The sequence below is a fragment of the Vidua chalybeata genome, chromosome 1 (genome assembly GCF_026979565.1).
Source record: "Vidua chalybeata isolate OUT-0048 chromosome 1, bVidCha1 merged haplotype, whole genome shotgun sequence".
Lineage (NCBI taxonomy): Eukaryota > Metazoa > Chordata > Aves > Passeriformes > Viduidae > Vidua > Vidua chalybeata.
The window spans coordinates 7755298-7778697 of NC_071530.1; the positions used below are offsets into that span (position 1 = coordinate 7755298).

Genomic DNA, 23400 nt, shown 5'->3' on the forward strand with positions numbered 1-23400 from the left:
TCTAAGTCATGAAATCCATTGAGTGAAATCAGTGTTTTCTGATGAGGGCTGCTTTAGGAGAAGCTTTTGTGCTTGTTGGGACCAGGATCCAAACCCAGGCTCGTGTCCTTGACCAGTGCCATCTCTCTAAACCCAGTCAGTGTTTGCTCACCAGCATTTCTCCTGCTTTCTTTTAGAAACATGGGAAGGGTTTTTACTAAAAATCGCAGACCAGCACTCCTGGGCAAGGGAACTTTTAATGAAGGCTGGAGGTGGTCAGAAAAGTGGGAAAACTGGGTCATTAATGCTGCCTCATGTGCTGCATATCCCATGAACAGTGTGAGAGAAGCTCAGCCAGCAGCTGGGTGGGTGGGAAAAACCTTTGAAGCACCAGCTTCAGCATCCAGCATCACTGGATAGCTCAGTTCAAGATTTAAACCTCAGGATTAATTTTTTTCCTTAATGTCAGCAAACATAAAATTCTGAGCAATGTTTCTAGTATTGTGGCTATACTTCATGTCATTACTGCATAAAGACATTGACCTATTTTGAGGAGATTTATATTTTGGAAAATCTCCTAGTATTTTATTCTCTCATGGGATTACGAGCTGATTTAGACAGAAATGAATGTGTGCCATAGAAAAGCTAAATTAAAATCAATAAATCACATGGATTTGTTGATGAATTTCACTAACAAAGTAATATTTTGCTTTGGTTTGCCCATCTACTTATGGATTCAATCTGTTTCATCTGCACTTCCTGTAAGTGGCTTTGGGGTATTTTTTTACATGAAAATCGCTTAAAATATCACTCTTGTGAAAATTTTGAATGTAACATTCATCAAAAAACCAGGGGTTCTACTCATAAAGACTTACTTTGTGAATAAAAGTGTCTGAATCCTTTCTGCCTCAGGACAGAAGATCATGACATTTGTCTTTCACTGTGAATTAATCAAATCACATTTTTCTTCAGTTACTCCATCAAAATCAGGGGGCCATGTCACAGAGATGTTTTTGGCAGCAATTTTTACATTTATGACTCCTTCAACATATAGAGCTTAATATTATTTAATATCTCAGGAAAATCCTATACTGATATTTATCAGGATACAGGGAGTAGAAGTTTTATTGCTGGCAAAATAAATCCTGCAATAAGTTTTTAATTTGAATTATGGAAAAGTATGGAAGTCCTTTTGCAACCTTTCTCCAGATGATCATTTTCATGCTCTTACCAAATGGGGAGCAGAGGCACAGCAAGAATTAGGGGCTTGCCTATGAACACATCTGGGGTCAAGTATCATTACCCCCATTTCCATCTTCATATTGCAAGACAGTACTCCAAGGAAAAGCAGCACTGAGTCCTGGAACAGACCAGAAATATGACTCCTTCTGCATCCTGTCTCCATTGTGGATGGTGGATAATTAACCCTCTTCAGGATTTTTGCAATAATGTACCCATAAGGGACGTGTCTGCCCAGCTTCTGCAATAAGAGGTTGGTTCATGCCTTCAGGCAGGAGAATAATGAACCTCTTTCTACGTCTTCCTCAGTTCCTTCATTTAATCAGACCTTTTAACCTGTGCCATTTGGGCCAGAAATACCATCCCAGGAAAGCAATGGAAAATCTGGAGACAAGGATATTTTTACTAGCCATGGACAAGCAGAATGTAAATCGATGATTCACAAAGCACAAGTGCATAAAGCAGTGTTTTAAACCTCTCTACATTGCCCATGTATTGCCTGAAATATCATGTAGAAATATTGCATGTCACAGTCTCATCAATAAAATCCCTGGAACCAGATTGTAATTAGCAGTTGTTATGCTCAAGTAAACATCAGTGCAAGCCATGATGGAAGTACACGTTGGCTCTTCCCTGAATAGATTGGGCTATTTCTGAACTGTAAAACAGCTCCATATTTAGGCAAATGTATCTGCAAAAAGCAGGTGGATTGCTTCTTTGTTCCCCTTTCCGTTACAAAATAATCATGGTTTTTGTACAGTACTGTTGGATTCTCTAAACCTTGAGTTGGATGTGGATACCTATGATACATACACTTATAAACAGGTGGTTTTACTGTAGTTGCTTTAATTTGTTGACCCACATCCAAACATGGAGAATTCTAAGACACATTTGCTAACAGTGCTCTGAGAAGTCCTAACCAGCTGCCAAATGCGGGTTAGGACACATGGATTTGGTTTTTTTTCTGCTGTCACGAGCTCCTTTAGAGAACTCAAGCAGGTCTTGTAATTCCAGCTTCCTAGAGGTGTTGTGAAAATGAAGTCCATTACTGACTGCAATGCTCAGATGTGCAGTGACAATAAGGGGCATAGAAGCTCCTAGGTGGATAAATTTCCAGAATGGTTTTGAAAGCTTCGGTGAACCTTCAGTCTATTCACTGCAGAGAAACCTTCCTAGCACAGCAACCCAGTCATTAGTATGCAGGAGAGCACTCCTGTGACAGAACCAGCATGTAAAGTGATTAAATGGCACTGGAGTGAGAGTCAACAAGGCATGGCCGCAGACATTCGTGCGGTGCCTCATCTCAACAGCATCCCAATAACAAGCCTGGAATTACACCACGGGCCTCTCCTGCAGGGCCAGTCCTCCCAGGTGCTGGGTGCTCCCACCTCCCTCACAGCAGCAGAGGAGCCCTGGGTGTGTTGCAGGACAGGGCTCCAGCAAGCCCAGCCTCCCATGCCCCCATAGCAGCACTCAGCGTATAGTAAAAAAAATGTGGTGACCACCGACTCAGGGAAGAAATGCTGATGTCTGGCTCCAGATCTGAAGTCTGAAGGATGGCTTTATTAAAACTATACTATATTAAATTAATATACTATTTAAAGAGGTACTATCCTCTTCTACATACTTACTTCTTACTTACCTATCAACTAACAAACAAACTCGTGACTCTCTGCTGAGCGTCTGAGCCACAGCTGGATCCCATTGGTCACTGAACCCAAACAACCTTCACCAGAATCCAACCCAGCAATCACTGCAGGTAAACAATCTCCATACCACATTCCACATGGGGAAAACAAAGGAGCAGAGATAAAGATTGTTTTCTTTTCTCTCTGCTTCTCCTGAGAGGCAGAATGATGTCTCTCTGTCCAGAGAATGTGAATGTCATACTCAGTGCCTTTAGAGACAGGCAGGGATCTGGAACCAGGGATTGGGGTTTGAGTTGTAGCACCACTAAAGCAGATACAGAAAATGTAACAACCCATTTTGGCTTAAAGCATGTCATTTTGTGTTTTCACAGCACTGAGAGTGTATCAGGATCTGGGCGATCCAGTGCAGCTGCAAGAGGAAATATCTTCCTGTGGCTTTGTTTCACTTGGAGTGCCCTCAGACATGCATGTGTGTGCTAGTTGCTTCTTGTGGGTGATATGGAGCTACTGAGCTTCTTAGAAGGATTTGAACAGAGAAACAATTTGCTTCTCAAATGCTACTGGGGTAATATTTCATTAGGAGAGTTTTCTGCCCATAATGCCCAAATTAAAATAATAGAAACTCTTTTTCTCAAAACTTCATTTTGAGAGATGAAGAAGCTGAAGGTCCTATTAACCTTCCCTGGTAAAAAGCCCATTGTGACTTGGAGCATCTCTGGCAGATAACCAGGGAAAGCTTGTGGTTGTGGGTACAAATATCTCACTCCAGGGCCTGAAAACAATATTAAATGCACAGGGAGGAAATACCTTCATTTAATTCAACCTTAAATTTACCTGTTGCCTGGCAAGATTTCTGAAGCATATGGATTTGTGTCAACTAAAAATGTCATAAAACCACCCATCATGGTAAAGGCAAAGCATCTTAGAAAGGCTCACTTCCTACTGGAATTCATGCAAATGCTTTCTAAGTGCAGCTGGTCCTGCTAAGAGGGCCAGAGCTTGGCAGGTGACCTTTGGCAAATATCATGATAAATTAAGTTGTTGAGATCTAAAGAGATTTAACTGGATGCTGAAATAACTATTAGCACTGAAAATGGGTTTTATTAACCAAGTCAAGAGACTATGGACATAAAAGTGCAAAAGGCACACCTAGGTTTAAACAAATGTGAAAAGCTGGTACCTGGATTTTATTGCTGGCATATGCACTAGCTGGAGGCTACAGCTCTATGTAGCCATGCCAGTAGCTCTGAAGACATCAGGCAAGGCTGAGAGCCCACTTCAAATATTTTCTTTACTGCTGACACCATAAGCAATAACTGCCAGGTGGTGACTGGGAGGAGGAAACTCAGGGGAAGGTTGTTTTTCCTGCTGTCCTGACAGGCTGTACCTCCCTGGGCCCCACCTCACCTTCCTGTGAAATGCAATAACCCCCTATTAAGCTCCTCACTGTGTTTTTCCTCAGTACATCTCAGAGGAACACAGCACTGCCTGTCCACAAGGACTGGAAGACAAAGTCAGGGCAGATCTATTCTCTGTCCACCTCAGGGGCTTTTTCACCAATCTGCTGCCTGTGCCACAAACAGGCTCATTCTGAGCTGGGCCCAGGAACTGAACTAAATGAAAATTAAAGTGATTTTTCTTTTTTTTTTCCACTGGGGTCAGAAGTTCTAGAAGCTGTTCTGCTGCTTTAGTGGATGATTTTACAAACATTTCTGTTCTTGCAAGGGAGTGGGACATGCTGGCATGGGACCAAGTGGCTGAGGTGGGGATGAGAATGGACAATTCTAAATTCAGTATCTCAGGGAACCTCAGTGAGTATTTCATCATCATAGAAACGTAGAATATCATAAGTTGAAAGGAACCCACAAGGATCATCAAAGTCAACCCCTGTCCCTGCACAGGACCACCCCAAGCATCATTTGGAATTTTTTTATGAGCCACCTAATGACTGCAGCCTATTACTGCTGCACTCCAGAGTAGAATGGTATCTATATCCTATATCATTCAAAAATAAAATATGGTTTTCATCAGTCCACAAAGATGTAATATTTTTTTAAATCCCACCAAGTGCTATAGTATTTTTCAATATAAATTTTTGCTACTTAGTCTTGATGTGCAGGTCCTGGGGGTTTGTGTTTTGTGAACAGCCTGAACAGTCCTTGGCTGGGTTCTGGGTCTCCAGCAAGGGGCAGAAAGCCAATATTTGTCAGTGTGTGCTCTGGGGGTCTGAACACAGTAGTGTCTGTCTAGGTAGAGCAGGGTACCCAAGACACCCAAGATCTATCTTGGCATAGAACCCAAGTGGTTCTATCCTTGTGCGACCACACAAGCCAGGTATCCTGGCCAAAACACCCAAAATACCTGTCTAACAAAAGCCAGGATGCAGCAGGAACACGGAGATAATGTTCAAGCACAGCTGAATGCCCTGCAATGCGCTCGGGGCCTGCAGGAACCGGGCGTGCCCCAGCCATGCGCCTGCAGGTTGCCACCCAGCGGGATGCTAAACGGGCACAGCAGCGTGCTGGGGCCCGGGAGGCATTCCCAGGGCTTGCTCACACGCCAGGTCACTGGGTGAGTGTTATCTGTTGTGACCAGGATGGTTTCCCACACAAGGATGATTGCCACAACCTCGGCTTCTTGTATACGCGGTAGCGGGAGGCTGTAATTAGCGCTTCCAGGCAAACTGTGACCTTATGGAACTTTTCCTGAGGCTTATGAAGCCTAAATTAGTTTCTGCTGTTTGAAAGCATGCACAGGCTTAATCTCTGGGCCCTATTTATATTATAATTACTATATAATTCACATTTACATTCACTTGACTCCTTTTCTTACTTAACAGCCGAGGTTGGCTCTCGCTCCTCGAGTCCTTTGTGCGCGGTTCATGGGTCACAAATCCTGTGGGTGAAGGCAGGGTGGGGGATGCTCATTCTCGCTCCCTCACATGCTGTACAACTGCAAAACAGCAGGCTGGCATGAAAACCCCCTTCTGCACAAATAGAAGGCACCACCAGAGCTTTTTCTGCTGGAAAAGAGAGGATGGTATTCTTGATTTAGAAGTTGGGTGAGAACTTATTTTCTACCTCCTGCTGACAACACAGTTATGACTGTAGTTTGAGACTAATTAAAAGGATGGCTTTAGTTATTTCTGTAGTCTGAGATTAATGAAAATGGTGACTTCGTGGATATTCCAGGACATTTTTTCTCCCTTTAAGCAGATCTCTCTCATTTATGTTATAAACTATTTTGCTCTGTTCTTATACATCTTTAATGTGTTGTAAACTCCCCATAAACACTCAGTGACATAAAAATAGGTGAAAAAAAAACAACCCAAACTAATATGCATGAATATTTAACAATAAAATTAATAGAAAATGTCTGTGATTTTCAGTGCCTGAAAAAATATTGTAGAATTAAAGCAAAACTCCTCTCTCCTTTGAAACAGCCCCATTCTGCAAAACACTATGTTTTCTTTGCTTTTACATGTTCTGATCCTGTTTTCATTTTGACTCTTTCTTGTAAATATGAACTGCCTGGCATTGCCCGGAGGAAGGTGATCTATCATCTGCTTCCAGCCAGGGCTCTTGTCACTTGGTCATTCTGTACATATAAAATTTTATCTGAGCTCCACTCGCAGGAGATAAATGACCATGACAACAGGCTTCCTCTGATGCTTCAAATAATGAAGCCTCACAAATCAGGCAGAAGCCTCCTGGATGTCAAGACCAGGGTGCATGTGCATTATTTCCAGCTATACGAGCAACCTTGGATGAACTCATTATTCTGCAGTGGGTAGTGCAGATGTTACCATCCCACAAGATTTAATGCTTCCTCTGAGGAAAACTGCTTCTTTCACCTTGGTTGCCAGCTGGACCAGCTGTAAGGTTTATTGCTGGCTTTTGTTTTCTCTTTGCATGGTGGTTGCTAAGCCCTTTATTAATGCAGCCAGTACATTAAGGGTGTATTAAAACCTGAGAACTCATGAGAGGAAAGCAGCTTAATAACCAGACGATGTGAAGCAATGGTATTTATGGGTTGTTGGTGGTGTTTTTTTAGTTAATATCCAGCACCAGTTATTACTTAATTAGCTAGGAAGCCATTATTTTGTTGGAAGAGAATTTTACTTATGGAAAAGAATAAATTAAGATTATCTAAATCAATTGATACTAGGTTTTTAATGAAATAAACAGAAAATATTAAATGGAGCTTTATTCAGTCTGTTAATGAGGTGTAAATGGCACTGAGACAGAGTATTTTCTTTCATGCTGTGATTATAAGGAATTATCTTTTTTTCCATGAATATCATAGAATCATGGAATTGTTTGGATTGGAAGGGACCAGCATGTACTAATCCAATAAGAAACCTAGACTTTAAAAATAGGGACAAGTGTAAACTTTTGGTTTCATCTCTTTCCAGAGCTTGCAGAAAGCCTGGATTAAAACTGAAATGAAAGAGGTTAAATTGAGGTGTTCAAATAGAACAGAAGCTGGAAAAAAGAGGGAGTTGAGCATGGGGATTTTTCTGTTCAGATTCCATAGCTTGGACCAGCATACTAGACCAAAACAGCCTGGGATTTTGGGAAGTCACTTACCCCCATCTGAAATGGAGTTTTTCCCTCCTACCTCTGGTACCTGCAGCTCCAGGGGGGAGCAATCAGGTTCATGAACTCTGCAAACAAATTCTCCTAACCTACCTCCTTTTCACAGCTGATGTTATCACTACAGTGGTTATATACCTTCTCCATGCCCTGGAGTTTGTGTGTTTTCCACGTTCCTCTTTGGATCCATCCACATGCATTATTGCATTATGCTTCTTAGCCAAAGCCTCATGAAAGGGAGGAAATGCTCAACCCACTCAATGTGACACCTCATTGGCTGATATTAATTAAGAAGGAGAAGAGGGAGATTAGTGGAAGAGCTGTGAGCGAAGGTTAAGTACCAGCAAAACGAACAGGAAGTAGATTATGATGAAGAGGAATAAGAGGCTAATTGGAGATCAGCAGCAGGGTTCATTAGGAGCTGGTGTGGGAAATGACCTTACCCAGATTGTTCCCTGGCAGCCTGGGAACCCGAAGCTGGATGAAACTGGTGGAATTTGTTAAGACACAAAGCTGATAAGCATCATCAGAAGGCAGAGATAAATACTAGAGAAGCTGGATGTCTTGCAGGGCTGGATTGGGAGAAATTAATAGTACAAAGAGCAAGATTAGACACATGGTGACTCAGGGCAAGAATTTTTCTTGTACGTTTGAAGCTCAGAAGTTACAAATGGCTCAGCAGAGCAGATGGGTGCCTGGGCACGCAACGCTGACCACTGGATGTCTGCAAACTGCCTACCTGCTGTGGGGTCATGGAAAAGGTGAATGCTCTTTTAGGATGGATCGGGCAAGGAATTTTCCATAGAATGGGCAAGTAGCAGTTTTACTATAAAAACCAATTAGAACATCCTCCACAGCAGGGGTGGAGTTCTGGTCATTTCTGTTCAGGAAGGGGGAACTGAATGTAAAACACTCTTACATCAAAGAATAAGATGAAAAGCAACTTTGTCCTACAAAAGAGAGTTAAAATAATCTAGTTTATCTGACCGGATGAGAGCTTTTGGTGAGACATGACTACTCTGACTGAAATGGAAATACTCAAGCAGGAAACAGATTGTTGGAACAACCCCAAAAAGGTGTAAACAGCAGTGACAGCCATTACAGCTTCAAGTTGGAAGCAGCTTCTACCAGAAGAGCAAGACACCAGAAGGAATTACATCAGCAAACCCAATTACATTTAGAGGATGTTTGTCAACACTTTTGTAACACAAAATTTCCTGAAGCAGCAAGGGAGGATCCTCCTGGACCCAAAGACCCCATGTCCTTCAGTGGCCATAGGGCACACTGCTGTTTGCAGGCACCTCTCAAAATCCCATGGAATGGACCTGACCATGCAACTTTCTGAAAAACCCATCAGGCCTGTTCTGTGTAGTGGAATTAAGACCAAATCTCTTGTTCATTTTCCCTCTAGTCACTGCTAACTGATGCCGCCTCATAGCACCCAGATTTATTTCTGCTCCACATAAAGTAAGCATGAAATTTATTACCAGTATCACACAGGGCAGAGACAAGCAGTACCATCAGAGTGGTTGCCCGAGAACAAGCCAGGATTGATTATTTTACAAGACAAGTTACATTTGAGGAAGTGAAGATTTGATTAAAAAATTAAATGCCTTGGGGAGGGTGAATAGCAGCATAAATCTATTTGATGTTTATGTCAACAAGGTTGCCAAAGCAAACAGCACAAACATCTGTCCATAGCATCAGCTGGAAAACACTGCAAATTGGGGAAATATTTTAATTGTGAGCAGTGGTTCATGGAACTCCCCATGTCTTTATTTATTAGGCTGATAATATCACCCCAACATATGAACTTTATGTGGCACATATAAATAATTCATGGATTAGCAAATAAAGAGATCTGGAATCTGTACACAGAGATGGCTGTTGCCAATTATCTCACTTGTGCAGAGCCAGACCCTTTCAGCTCCCATCGCTTGCAGCTGCTCTTTTAAATCATTCATCAGTGCTTAAGAGATATGCTGGTGGCGCTGGCAGAGAGTATTTGAATTTTCATTGTTTACACACTGTGAATTTAGCTTCTGGTCTGAACTTATCTGCAACATTGAAGCCTTTGAGAATATAGATGAGAAGAATAAGACAATTCCTCTTTTTATCATTTTTAAACACTTCTATAATTTTGATTAACTGTTCTTCAATTTTACTTTATATTCTTTTTATAATCCTACTTTCATTTTAAAGTTATATTAACTAATATAATTCCCTATGCTGTTTAGATCATGAAGACATCAGGAATACTCTGGTATATAAAAAGTATTACAAAACAAGTGTCTGGTAAATATTATCTTCAAGGCTGTAAAATAATTTTCCATTTTTATTTTAGAAATCTATACCTTATCATCTAAATATCTAGAGTTGCTTCTTTCTGTTCATGCTTAAGCAAAACCCTCTTGGAAATAATAATAAAAGCTGCTTAAAAATTGATGAAAAAACATGGCCAGTGCTTTTTCTTATCAAATTACTGAGGCACTGAGTTTCTGTGCCCATTCAGATCATGATGGGTAGAATTTCCTGGGTGATAAATTTGCCTGTTGTCATTATAGCAATATAGCTCAATTTATTTCTTGCATGGATAATTGCAGTAATGGTTTTAAAGTCAAAGGCCTTATGACAAACCCAGACTTTCATCTGTATTCATTGAAAATCTAATTCACGTAACTGGAGTCTTGTGCAGCATTATTAACCATGCAGCTATCTGTGATGTACAGAGTGTGTATATACACAGAAGTTCTGTCAATAGATTTTCTTCTTTCTCTTAAGCTATAAATAAAGAAACATCATTCAAACTTCTGTCAGGATGCTGGAGTTGTCTGGTACAATGCTGGAGGCAGGAGAGGGGAGCGGAGCCTGCAGTGGCATTCAAGCACTCCCATCCCACTCCACACAGGGATGCAGAGAGGGATAGCAGGGCCCTATATGGTGCCACCTCTAAAAATTTTGGTGGAGGTAATTTTGGTGGCAGGGAACATCAGTGCCAGGTCCCACACCTTGGGGAGTGTCACAGCCCTGCTTGTACCCACCCCTCTGGGGCAAGAAATCCAGCAGCATCGTCTTCACCATGTCATGTAGAAAGTGGCCTGCCCCTGATTTTGGGAACAGTCATGAGGTTATAAGGTATGAGCTGGCTCTCTGTTACTTTGCAAACCAGGCAAAAGCAGCTCAGTATCTGCTTTACTTTCTCAAAGTATTTACTTTACTTTGTGTTTTATCCTTCAAGGAGCACAAGTGAGTTTTACCCTCCAAGGATCCCACCGCTCCCATGCTCTCAGGACCGCTGTGGGCAAGAGGCAGAGCATTCACAAGGTTTCTGAGGAGGGCAGGTAGACACAGGGGGATCATCAGTGCAGATTAAAGAGCAGAAGCAGCAGCAGAATGTGCTGGGGCTCAGGAGTCCCCATCAAAGCACCTCTGGACGGGCTCTGGAGGAAGGAGACACAGAGCAGGGGATGGCCTCGCCCTGCTTCTGTCAGCTCCCAGCAGCTCACTGAACAAATTAGGTTTCCCTCTCAGATCCACACATGACAGTGGATGGCATTTAGCAGATGGCATGTGTAATGGGACTGTCACACCAACACGGGTTTAAAAATAAAGCTGGGGAGGCAGTTAATGAATATACAATTCTCCTTTCAAGGAATTCTTTCTATCCCTGTCAGGCATTAGGCACTCAGCTTGTGAGTGTTGAAAGACTTCTGATGTGTGTGCATTAAAAGACACAGTCTAGCATGTAACTGGGTTGTTTTACTTTAAAAACTGGCATTGAAATAAGCAATTTATGTCATTCCTAAAACAGTGACTTTTTCTTCTTGATGACTTTCAGCCTGCTTACAAGTGAAATGCATTCTCTAGCTGGAGTGTTATCACTGAGAATATTTAATATTAAGATGACTCTACTCTGTAGCTTTCTGTCTTTATTTTTTCCTTGTTTATTAAAAAATAAAAATTAGGCAAGTCAAAAATCTACTTTTTCAAGGATATTTGTTAATTTTTAATTATTTTTTTTAATTTCATCTCACCTCAAACTGAATATCTTTATATAAGACTTTGCTTAAAAACATTGATTTGGGGAGATGACACAATAACAGTAGCAGTAGTTAGTAGAGAGAGACTAGCACGATATATATTTAACTTTCTAAACTACACACTAGAATGTGTCTTTATTTATTAGTTTATCACAGCTTTTTCAATGCCAACAACAAAAAAAAAGGAAAAATATATTAGAAAATAAAAGGATTATATGCATTGTATTTCTCTCTTTATCCCTTTCTTTTTGTTGGGATTTTGGTGTTAATTAAAGGACTGCTCTAGCTCCAACTGAAGTCATTTGGGAGGATTTCTTTTATTTTCAGTGATGATTTTATCATGCCCACATTTATTAGGTTTGCTGCTTTTCCAGCAGTCTGGCTTCTAGGACTGCAGGGAAAAAGCAGGGCAGGTTTATAAATAAATATGGTCAGCATATCAATGTATATCAGTCGAAGAAAGGTAAATTCAGCTAAATCCTGGTGAGTAAACCTGTTTTCCTTCGTGCATTATAATTCACCTTCCTGCATTCTAAAAATTGGTGCTAAAAAAGAATTGGATTGTCATGGGAGGAGATTCTCAGTTACAAGGAAATAAAATCAGGCTGCCATATTAGTCAGTTTATTATAAATAAAATAATTTTCTGCCTTTTCTCTATATAGGTGAAGTCTGGGTGAAACACTACCTGCAGCACAGGGAAAACCACTGACACAATTATAGCACCTTAAAGCTTTTCTTGCTCTCAAGAACTTATTTCATGTACCAAACCAGTATGAATGGCTCACAAGAACATGTTTTTGTTGCCATTTGTGTGCACACTCCCAGTTACAGCATTTCAGGGGAATTTTCTCAGCCAGCCCTACACAAATTGCCATTGCACAAGTGATGATCCTACAGGATTTGCTTGTAGGTTGAAGGGCTTAAGAAGGCAACTTAAAAGGGTTGAAATCTCAGGGAATGTCAGTCTCTTAAAGCTGTCTTACTTTTGAAGCTTAAAGAACATTGGGTTTTTTGATATTCAGTGTTCAGTTTTGGTCCCTCACAACAAGAAAGACATTGAGGTGCTGGAACCTGTCCAGGGAAGGGCAATGTTGTTGGGGAAGGGTCTGGAGCACAAATCCTGTGAGGAGCAGCTGAGGGAGCTGGGGGTGTTTAGGAGAAGAAGAAACTCAGGGAGATCTTACCACTCTCTACAACCTCCTGAAAGGAGGGTGCAGCCAGGTGGGGTTGATCTCTCCTACAAGAGGAAATTGGCTCAAGTTTCACCAGGGGAGGTTTAGATTGAGTATTAAGAAAAATCCTTTCTCCAAAAGGTTTCCCAAGCATCGCAACAGGCTGGTCAGGGAAGTGATGAAGCCACCACACCTGGAGGTATTTAAAAGACAAGTAAACATGGCACTGAGGGACCTGGTTTAGTGCTGGGCTTGGCAGTGCTGGGTTAATGGTTGGACTTGATCATCTTAGAGGTGTTTTCCAGTCTAGCTGATTCCATGGGTGTCTGATTCTGGGATCTTCCCACATGCACGGCGTGGGAGCCTCCTGGCCCTGCTGTTGGGACCTTTGCTGGGCACACAGATTGCCCCAGCTGCTCACACTTGCTGCTGTTGTACCACATTGCATTGTGGGGAAAGGGAGGGAGAGTAAGATATCCACTGTCTCTGAGGTGGAGAATTCACCATTTCATCACTGCAGGGCCACTTTCACCATCCTGAGCACTACTGTCAGGCTCAAGGAAAAACCTACAGAGATGGGAGCAGCATGTGAGTGGCTGTCCTGGGTCTGCCCACCTTGGCCCAGTGTCCTGTGTCCAAGAGCAGTCACCAGATGACAACTGAAGAACAGGGAGAAGGAAGCTGACAGCCATAATATGAGCTTGATCTCATGTACCATCCTATTTTTCTATCAATCAGCCTCTTGATGGCTTTCTGAACAAGAAGATGAACCCAGATCACTGTGCTAGGGACTAAAGCACCCTACAGCATCCTGTGGTTAAAACTGTGGCATCATGAATGCTGCAGCATCCTGTGGCAGTGAATTGTGTGGTTCACCCATGTACACTGCATAGTAATGATAATCCTCTTTGTATAATGCTGACTGATTTCAGTGCCCAAATGTTGCATTTTAAGACAGAATATGTGGCCCTTTTTAGTGTGACAGCCAAGCTGGTGTTTAATTCATTAAGAGAAAATAATATGCAAAACAGCAATATTTATCCATAGCATACAAAATGTAAATGCTTTGTGCTGTGATGTTTGGGTGTCATTATAATAATTTTAAAGGCAAGTGATTTAATTGTGTTTGTGCTAATTATAATGTTTACAAATTAGGGAAAGATGCATTTAGTGGTCTGTTGGGAAAGAGCTTTGAAACCTCACATGTCTTTGAGTCTACAGTACTGTCATCTAGTCATAAACTCTTTCTAACACCAGTGTGATTTGCTTTTTAGATTACTCTTGCATGAAAAGCGAGTCTCAAGAGCCTTCAGCTCCATGGAATTCAAAACCAGGTTCACGTGTGTCTGTGTGTGTTTTGACAGAAATTTAACCAAGTTCTTTTCTTCTCCTTTTCAAGGTCCCCGTGTCCCGATGGTGACTGTTCACAACACAACAGATGCACAGAGTAAGAACGGCCTTGAGCTTTGCAACTCTTCAGAGAAAAGCAGCCAGTGAGATGTAGCTGCTCTTTGCTAAACTTACACTCCTGGGGACCCCAGACTCTGCCTAAATGCAAGTTTTGTGCAAGGCAGAGGGACTTGCAGAGCTGTTGTACTGCCATCACAACAGCTGCTGTCTGGGGAGAAAAGACTGGTTGGGGCATGTTTGTTATCCTCTTTCTCAAAAAAAATACATAATTCAAATCTATCTTTTTGTTAGTCTTCCTCTGATTTTGTTTTGTGTCCCATATATAAGAAATAAGATAAATATAAGAAACATTTAGCCTAATCTGTGGTTTTAATAAAATCACTCTGATATGAATTATCAGAGATAATGCAGAGGAGGGAGCCCCACAGGTGATGTCTCTGCCTGGTTCCCTGATCTGTCCATGGAGATTGTAGCACTTATTGTTTGGTAAAGCTTTGTCATGCTAATGATTTGCATCTACATCAGTGCAAAGCTGGAATTATTCCAAGAACAGGTTACTTCCCTCAAAATATTTGCCACTCTCTATAGCCTTTACCAGACTGGCAATGTAGAGTCCAAAAAGCCATGGAGCTTCTGGGGTTCCACTCTGGCAGAGTGTGGCACTGAGTCTCACGTGAAACCAAGATTTATCTGCTCCCAACGTTTTGATGGGAAAACATAATCTGTCATTTTAACAAAGAATTTAGCCCAGCCTTAACTGCTAACTTAGGGACTTCAGGCACTGATGTGACCCAAGTATTAAGCAACACCTTTATTCTTTTTCTATCTGCTTTATACTCAGTCAATGGCAGTGTATCAAGTATAAGTTTTACTTATCTGGATTTACAGCAATTCATTGCTATTGTCTCAAAAGGAAAAAAAAAAAAAAAAAAGAGAGTGAGCAAACAAAGAAATTTGGCACTCATACTAAAGGTTTACTGTGAAATGCTGACCTGCTTAATTTCCCACTGAAGGTAGTGAGTGTCACAGGAAAGGCTTTTGGCACAAGGGAGTGGCAGGTCCTGCTTCTTCCCAGCAGAGCCTGAGGCTGGCAGTGCCCTCCCCAAGGATAACCCCAGAGCAGCCCAGCTGATGCCCACAAGGCCCTTCAGCCAGGAGAGTTTCTTCACCCTGACCTGCAGCTCCAAAGTCACTTTCTTTCTCCCCCACTTTAAATAAAACACCTGAATTTTACCATAGACTTGGAAGGTGCCTGAGTGGCTATACCAGCATGGGATAGTGCTCTCATAAGTGGTGTTATACCCTCCTGTACAGTTTTATAAAATACTTCTAGGTGAATAAAATGACAGACAATATAAAACAGAAACAGTAAATGAAGGGCTTTAAAAACTAAAACAAAACACATCAGGACTAGTTTTACTTTGACAGATGCATATGGGCAGCATCTATTACACAGAGAACTCAATCTACTCATGTAGATGTGCAGAACACATCCTCTACTGAAATTCATGATCTTCTGCATACAATTGCCATTCCCCTTGGTTCTTTTCTATTTTACCCCCTCATTCTTTTGCTTTTGAATAAAGGGCAACTGACAGTTGCATGTTACTGAATTTCATTATTTAATATGAGCCCATTACTCTATAAAAGGGAGTCTGCCTCTGTGTTCTGCAATAATCTGATAATAGTGAGTTGCACTGAATATTAGAGAATGCTTACATTTAATTAAGCAATGACCATTTGTACTCCACAGACTCAAGCTCCCTGTGGTCCTAAAGCAAAAAGGGAAGTCCTTTAGGAGATATGCCAATCTTTTTATTTCCTCCACAGTCTTCCTGGCTTTCTGTGAATGCAATTATATGAACAAATAAAAGGGCTTGACTAAATTCCCCTACGTGGCAAGCCCCTTTCTGCTGATAAAGCTACTTGTGTGTGCCATAATTAAATGAGAATCTTAATATTTAACTAAACGTAATAGGCTGTTGCTTTGCCACTTTTGTGGGGGTTGTGGCTTTGACAAAGAGCCAGGCTTTGCAGAAGCAGGGTGAATAGTCACTGAAGCAATATACTACTGCTGAAAGATCTCTGAAATATATTAACTGCGAAGGGCAAGGTTTTGTCTGCCTGCCCAGCAGAGATGGGCAGTGAGAGCAGGATAATCAGGTACCAGAAGGGTTATTTGAGGAGCTGGGGTTACATATCTATTTATCAGTGTGTCTCAAAAGGGAAGTTACAGTCAGTGACACACACAAAATGCGATGTGAAATCTCACTCCCTCCTTGGGTTCGTGTGGCAGAGATAATGCCCTGGTTCACACCCAGACTGATGCCAAGGGAATGAGCACTCCCTAGACCAGGATTCCCTCACCCCAGCCCTTGAATACCCCCTCCCTGGGGCTCAGGATCTTTGCCTACACATGGAGACATTTCCCACCATGTTGGACACACAACCTGAAGTGTCCCCTAAAGAGGGGCCCTTTCCCTGCCTGCTGGGAAGGACTTATTCTTTCTGGTGCTGGAGGTGGCTGCTTTTTCTAGAAGAGGCTCAGCAGGTAGAGCACATGGCCAGGATGAGGGAATAAAGGTTAAATCCCTGGAAGGAGGAAGGAATCTTCTATTTCAGACCTGGAAGTCCTTGGGTCAGACACGCAAGCAAAATGAAAAAATTTTTAAACCCTCCAAAAGTCAAGACTGCTGCAAAACCTGATGTTTCAGGTTTGTATGGGCTTTATCCACTCTCCTGTCCCCATGGCTTTCCTTCCCATGGATTTTATCTTGCAGTCCAACTTTGGCTGAAGCCATCCATAGTCTCCTCCCCTTCCTATTTATTATGTATAATTTGGACACAGCCTTGAGGACCTCTTCATTTGAGATCTATCTTTGCATGCTGAGTGGATGTCTGACTGGGACCCATGGTTGTGTCCCAACAGAGCAGGTCACCTTGCCACCTCCTGCAACTCAGCTGAATGTCACTGATTTCAGGACTATAGCTTTTTGCCAATGCAGAATTTGGAAGGGGTTTCAAAGATTTAACTGAATGAGACATCTGTGAGGTCTAGAAGGAAATCTGTGTGTAAAGAAACTTGTTTTATATATATCAATGTGACTATAAAATGTTAAAATGCATTTTCACAAACTGTGCTAAAAGTTTTTGTGATCTTGTCCTCCTTCTTTCAGAAATTTTTGAGCTGGAGGTAAATGAAAATGTGCAGCTGGCTGTAAATGACAGGCAAATGCCTAAGGTAGAATACATGGAAATCAAGATAGATGATTACAGTAAGTAGCACCTTTCTTCTCACTTATTTTTCTCTTTCACTGCTATAGCTGTGAAATGATACAGCCATCCTGGCTAGACTGGCAGGAGGAAAAATGACTTTGACTCTCAATAAACTCACACAGCTTGCAAAGCACTCTCCTGGAATGTGCTACATAAGGAGGTTATTAGAGAGGCAGAATTTGATGAGAATTCAGCTGAAGAAAGGCAAAATGATAGGGTTGGTTTTTTTTTTTTTTTTCCTCTTAAAACTTTCTCTGTGAAGAAAAAGCCACTCCAGGAAATGACACAGTGGGGTGCCCCATTGTTGGAAGCATTTGCTCGGGGTGTGTGTGTGTCATTTGAAATGGGTTTGGAGTGGGATAATGTGTGTGCTTGCTGGCTACAGCTGTGGCTGCCTCTCAGTGCACAATCTGAGCTGCAGTGAATGAAGATGACTCTTGCATGACTGCCCTTTGGAGTCACTCAGGATTCTTTGAAAAAGCCATGATTTTGGAGGGTTAAAAAAAAAAAAAAAAAGCTTTATGAGGAAAGACAAAGGAGATTTCACCTGGAGTAAAGAAAGCAGACACTTAGAGCAGTTTGCACCTGCAGCTGGTGTGTTATTTCTACCACTTGTATAATCATTCCCCACATATATATATATATATATTTGTGTATCCCAAAGAGGGAGAGAAAAGCCTAGTGGCAAACAGCCAAAGTGTAATCCTGTCTCTATAGTTGTACCTGAAACAATCGAAAAAAACACCTCCTCTGGCTGTAAGCAGATACCTTCCCCATATGGGGAAAATCCACGCACTCAGAAATGCACAAAGGCTCTCCAAAATCCCAGCCTGCATGTATGGTGGCAACTCTAGAACAAAACCCCAAGGACTCTGGGTTCAAAGTCTGGCCCATAATGTTTCCCATGCCAGGAAGGAGTGCATTTCTCAGGCCACAGGCAGTGAAGTGAAAGCAGCAAGCTGTGCTGGGAGCAGGTTACTGATTGCAGCCATTTCCAGATGTTATAAAATGTGAAGCAAAGGCTGAGAGATGGTTGCCATTTGAAAAGGATAACAATGGCCCTAAAATGTTCTGTTTGCCACATGGGCATAAGGAACATAAACCAGTGCATAAAATAACAGGAACAGACATGCACTTCCAAGTTTTATGGACAGGAAAGGATGGATAAAGAACCCATATTTCCCCCCATGAGCCAGCTCATGTGAGACTGGCAGTTTATTAGGGATAACTCAGCTTGACACTAAATTTTTTAAATGCAGGCCTCATTGCAATTCTTCTCATTTAACCAAAAATATACTTGTGTGCAATAAATACAAACTGGCCTCCCTGTGTTTCTAAAGCTTTGGGCTAAGCAGCCTTGGGAACACTGCACCATAGCACTTTGTAATATTTAAAGTCAAGTGATGGCCTTTTTGGCTGTCCCTGGGCCATTGATCCAATTTGCAGCTATTAGCATTCAGATGGAATAACTAATTAGGAAGAGTGTCAGGCAAGCTTGCAAAGCAAACCACTTAAGCTGCGCTGCTAATCTGTGTATTAATCTACTGAAAATGCTCCTAATACTGATTTAATTGCTGAGCCTTTGCTAATCTAGATTATAGTTAACATTTCAAAAATAAATGTGCTGTCGTTGATGCAGAGAATGTTTTTTGGAGACAGTTTTGGCTACTGATGCAAAGCCACAGGAATGACATTCAGTTAAAAGAAGCTTTAGTGATCACACCCCTCCTTTACATTGGTTCTGTACCAGTGTAACCTGGGCTTCAGCACCTTTGCCTCCTCTTTACAACAAAATTTAACCCTTGGGAAGTTAGGATTGTTTCTCCTACTTGTTTCTCCCTCTGTCTTCACACCATTATAGCAAAATAATTCAATTTCTCTCCCCCAGCCCCCATACTTAATTGGGTTTTAAATTACCATTTTCATTGCCCATTTTCCTCCTTCTCTGCTGCCCTGAAATATTGATTTCTGTCTGCGTCACTCATCCAGCTGCCAAAAAAGGAAAATTGTAGCTATTGACAGATGTTAATTGAACGCTGTAAAAGTGATGCATGACTGAGCAGCTCACACTGTACTCCCCATTTACATTTCTTGTCACCTCAGCTATCACAATATGGGTTTTTTCTTTGGCAACATCTGTGTTTCTAAGGTGATATTTGCCACAGCCTCTGAAGAAATGCCATTTGCTCCTACTTATCTGTGGCCAGAACACCAGAAAAATCTATTGGAATCATGTCAGCATTCCTACATCAAAGACATGTTGTTATTTGTTCTTTTTTTGCTTAGGATTGCCAATGCAGATCTTAAAGCCAGCAACCTTTGCAGACACCGCTCACTACCCCTTGCTTTTGGTTGTGTAAGTTCTCTCTTGTCCTTTCTTTCTGTTCACATTATCAAGGCAGCTTAGAAACCTTAGCCATGATCAGAGACTTTTAAGATATGTTTTGTACAAGGAATGCCAGAGTCCAGCACATTGGTTCCTACCCCATCTCACTTCACAGCTGAGAGAGGCCAGATGTGCATCCCTTCTTTCCCATCTTTGAGCCAAGGTTTTCAGCTCTCAGGAGGGCACCCTGTTGAAATCCTGCAGAGTAAATTTGGGATTTTGTGAAGGCATTTCATGCACACTTCAATCACTTGTGGGGCAGAAATGGGAGGAGGAGGAACACAAGATGTATTTTGGCTTCCTGTCCCAGTGCTTAGGGCACCCACCCTGTGATTAACAGGTAATTTTAGAGTGGAATTCAGTCTAGGGCTTACTAGAGCTTAAATTTTAGGTGCCCTCATGCAGAAATCATTCCCTTTTAAGTGCTGGTGTTCACTAAAGTTACAGTAAAGAGAGAGCTGGAAAGCTTTGAATATCTCCACAAAGTTTGCATTTATATTAAATAGGTAGGTTTTCCTCCTGGCAGGCAGAGCAGATGGGTATTTCTTTATGCAACATTTAGTAATAATAATACACATTACTGAGTGGGGTTTTTTGGCAATTTGGAAAGAAACTGGGGGAGAGAATTCACTGACCTTGGAAGAATGTGTTTGGCCCTGGCTGCATCCCAGTGCATCACTTGCTGCCTGCCAGGGAACAGCCCATGAGAGAAAAGCCTCATGCAGGAGGGATGAATGCCTGGTGAATGCCTGTGCCACCCTGCACAACTCTCCATGAAGGACAAAGCCACTGCAGGGAACGTGTGGTTTCATCATGGAATTAATTACTGTGGAGAAAGCATGCTTCATTACCAAAGTGCTCAAGGAAGATTGGCTCTCATCAAGCACCAAGCACTTGATTAGGCTGCCCCTGGAGCTGGGTGGGCTGGGGTCTTGCTTGGGTAAATGCAAATGACTGGAGTCACATGTGCATTAAAGTCCTGCAGTGAAGGGCCTGATGTCTCTGAGAACCCCAAAAAGGTCAAAAAAGTGGATAAAAATGCCAGTGGCTCTGCAGTAATCCCAGCCTAAAGATATTGCTTAAAGTCATCATCATCCCTTGTTTTTTCTGAGCTGCCTGGATGAAGTAGGGTCTGTATTTCTCAAGACAGTTCCCCTGTACAGGATCAGACCCTAAGCAGAAGGGTGAAGAGGAGGTCTTGCCCACTCCTTTTCCCTTCTCATCAATTTTGGGCCAAACTGGGCAATATTAACCTGTTTTTTATAACTTCTGAAGAGAACTTTTCCTCACAGCAGTGATGACAGAACCACTTCAGCAGAAATTTAAAAAGAGGTTTGGGGAATGTAGGAAATAGATATACATTAGAGCAGGCATAAAAAGGGGAAAACTCAACTGACACCTGGTTACTCATGGGAGGAATCCTGACCCGTTAGAGATGTGCTTGCTGGTGTGGTTCAAACCTCAGCTTAGAGGCTGCTGTGCACAGAGGGAGGCAGAAACCAACCTGCAGCTTCCACCCAGCCTCAAAACCCATCCCACACAATCATCCTCCTGCACGCCATCCTTGCAGAAACCTGTCTTCCTTTACCCTGCCCGGTGGGGCTGTGGGTGCCCATCCCACAGCAATCCCACAGCAATCCCACAGCCCTGGGCAGGGTGTTTGGTGCTGTTGCCTTTCCTTGATGCCCATTTCTGTTCCAGAGATGGGACACCCGGCAGCCAGAGCGTCACGGAGAGGTTTGAGGTGACGTGGGAGAGCGTCATGGTCAGCTCCCACAACGCCATCGTGCTCAAGTTCGACGGCCGCGGCAGCGGCTTCCAGGGTGCCAAATTACTGCACGAGGTCAAGAGGAGGCTGGGCCTTCTGGAAGAGAAGGATCAGCTGGAAGCTGTCCGGTGAATGGCAATTCTTCTTATTGAAGAAATTAATTCATTACGATAATTAACCCAAGACTCATTAGTCCTGGTTGCTTTAATGGTGTGTAGGGTAGAGCAGGGAGATGGGAGGGAGGGATGATGTTGTACATGTGAGAGGGAGCTCATGTCAACCAGAGCAGAGGGAGAAAAACAAGCCTTAAACAGAGCTAAATTAGAGCACACTTATCTGTATCACATGTTCAAAGCCTATTTATTTTTAGCTCTGTACAGTCATACAGCTACAAACAAGTAAGCTTGAATATCTGTGCCTACATTAATCTTTTGCTTGCCTGGTAGTTGGAAAAAAATCTGTCTTTAAATCCTTAAACTTTTTAAACAGAATAACCAGGGCAAAACCCTAAATGTCAAGTCCTGTCATATTGTTAGATTCATTCTGCACATAATCACGTTAAAACCACTATCAGAGTATTGCAATAGCTGTGCAATAGCTTATTATAGCTTCCAGAAGTAGTGCAGGTTATTTGTTGCCATTGCTTGGTCAAATCCAACACATGAGGTTGCAAGATTAAATCAGAGAGATCCATGTGAAAGCAGCTTGGCATGATTTAGATTGTCTGCATCAAGAAAGGGCTTTAAACTGAAAAGGGGCAGGTTTAGATTAGATATTGGGAAGAAATTCTTAACTGAGAGGGTGTGAGAATTGGCACAGGCTGCCCAGAGAAGCTGTGGATGCCCCATCCCTGGAAGTGTCCAAGGCCAGGCTGGATGGGGCTTGGAGTGAGCTGGGATAGTGGAAGGTGTCCCTGCCCATGGCAGAAAACTGGATGAGCTTTAAGGTCCCTTTCAACTCAAACCATTCCATGATTTTTTTCTGGGACCAGTTTAATTTAAAGCTGATTAAAATCACACTGTTTTTACTCTCAAAGGGAAAAATATTTTTAACCCATTGCTTTTCCTCTCTCATGTTCTAGGACAATGCTGCAGGAGCATTTCATTGATAAAACGAGAGTTGGTGTGTTTGGGAAGGTAATGTTCTGACATTGCTCCTCTGTGCTCTCCCAGCTGGCAGATATGGCTAAACAGCTGAGTTGAACCCCGACTTATTGAATATGTCAGTGGTGACTTTTTTATTATTATTTCTTTTTGGGATAGACTGCACCTTGCTCAGTGATGTTAAAGATGGAGGCTTTCACTTCAGCAATGTATTCCTCAATTACTTATTTTAAATTAACTTCCAAGTGCAAAAAGTGACTGTTGCTCAGAAAACATCATCAGATAGTTCATTATTTTTTCCCATTGTGAACTTTCATTTAATTTTCACCTTGTCTCCTTAAGCCTGTGGGAACATGGGTACATCTAACTCATGTGTACATCAACCCTGTGGATTTCTGAGGCTGATTTGCCAAGTGTGCCTGGCTGGGAAACAGCCACTGTAAAGTACACACAGTCTGAGATGAGACGGGACTGCGAGTAGAAATTGTTTACATGGGAGACAAGTGCTTGGAGTGGGCGAGGAGAGCTGCACGTAGAGCAGCATCTCTGCAGGGAATTGTTAACAGGCTGGCAGCAGACGCTGAAATTGTGATGCTCATTTTAAGCAGAGAAAGTCTGGGGTAAACATTTTGGAGAGGTAACGTATCTGGTTAGAGCTACAGCCATAAAGTGAGATGGAAAAGGCCAGCTCTTGGGCACACAACCCTCCTGCCCTCAGGAGGGTGCCAGCCATGTCACCAGGTATAGTAAAACATGCAGCAGACCCTGACTCAGGGAAGAAA

The 23400-nt window shown here is 42.2% G+C and overlaps 1 protein-coding gene across 2 annotated transcripts in view; it reads left to right on the forward strand.

The window, feature by feature from the left end:
* The window catches only part of DPP6 (dipeptidyl peptidase like 6), a 395509-nt gene that overhangs the window by 365795 nt on the left and 6314 nt on the right, over positions 1-23400 (forward strand). For both annotated transcript variants that reach the window (XM_053944562.1, XM_053944571.1), the window contains exons 17-21: positions 14075-14122; positions 17262-17360; positions 19648-19717; positions 21449-21643; positions 22597-22651. In XM_053944562.1, the coding sequence (XP_053800537.1) occupies positions 14075-14122; positions 17262-17360; positions 19648-19717; positions 21449-21643; positions 22597-22651 (467 nt within the window). The remainder of the gene's footprint in view (positions 1-14074; positions 14123-17261; positions 17361-19647; positions 19718-21448; positions 21644-22596; positions 22652-23400) is intronic.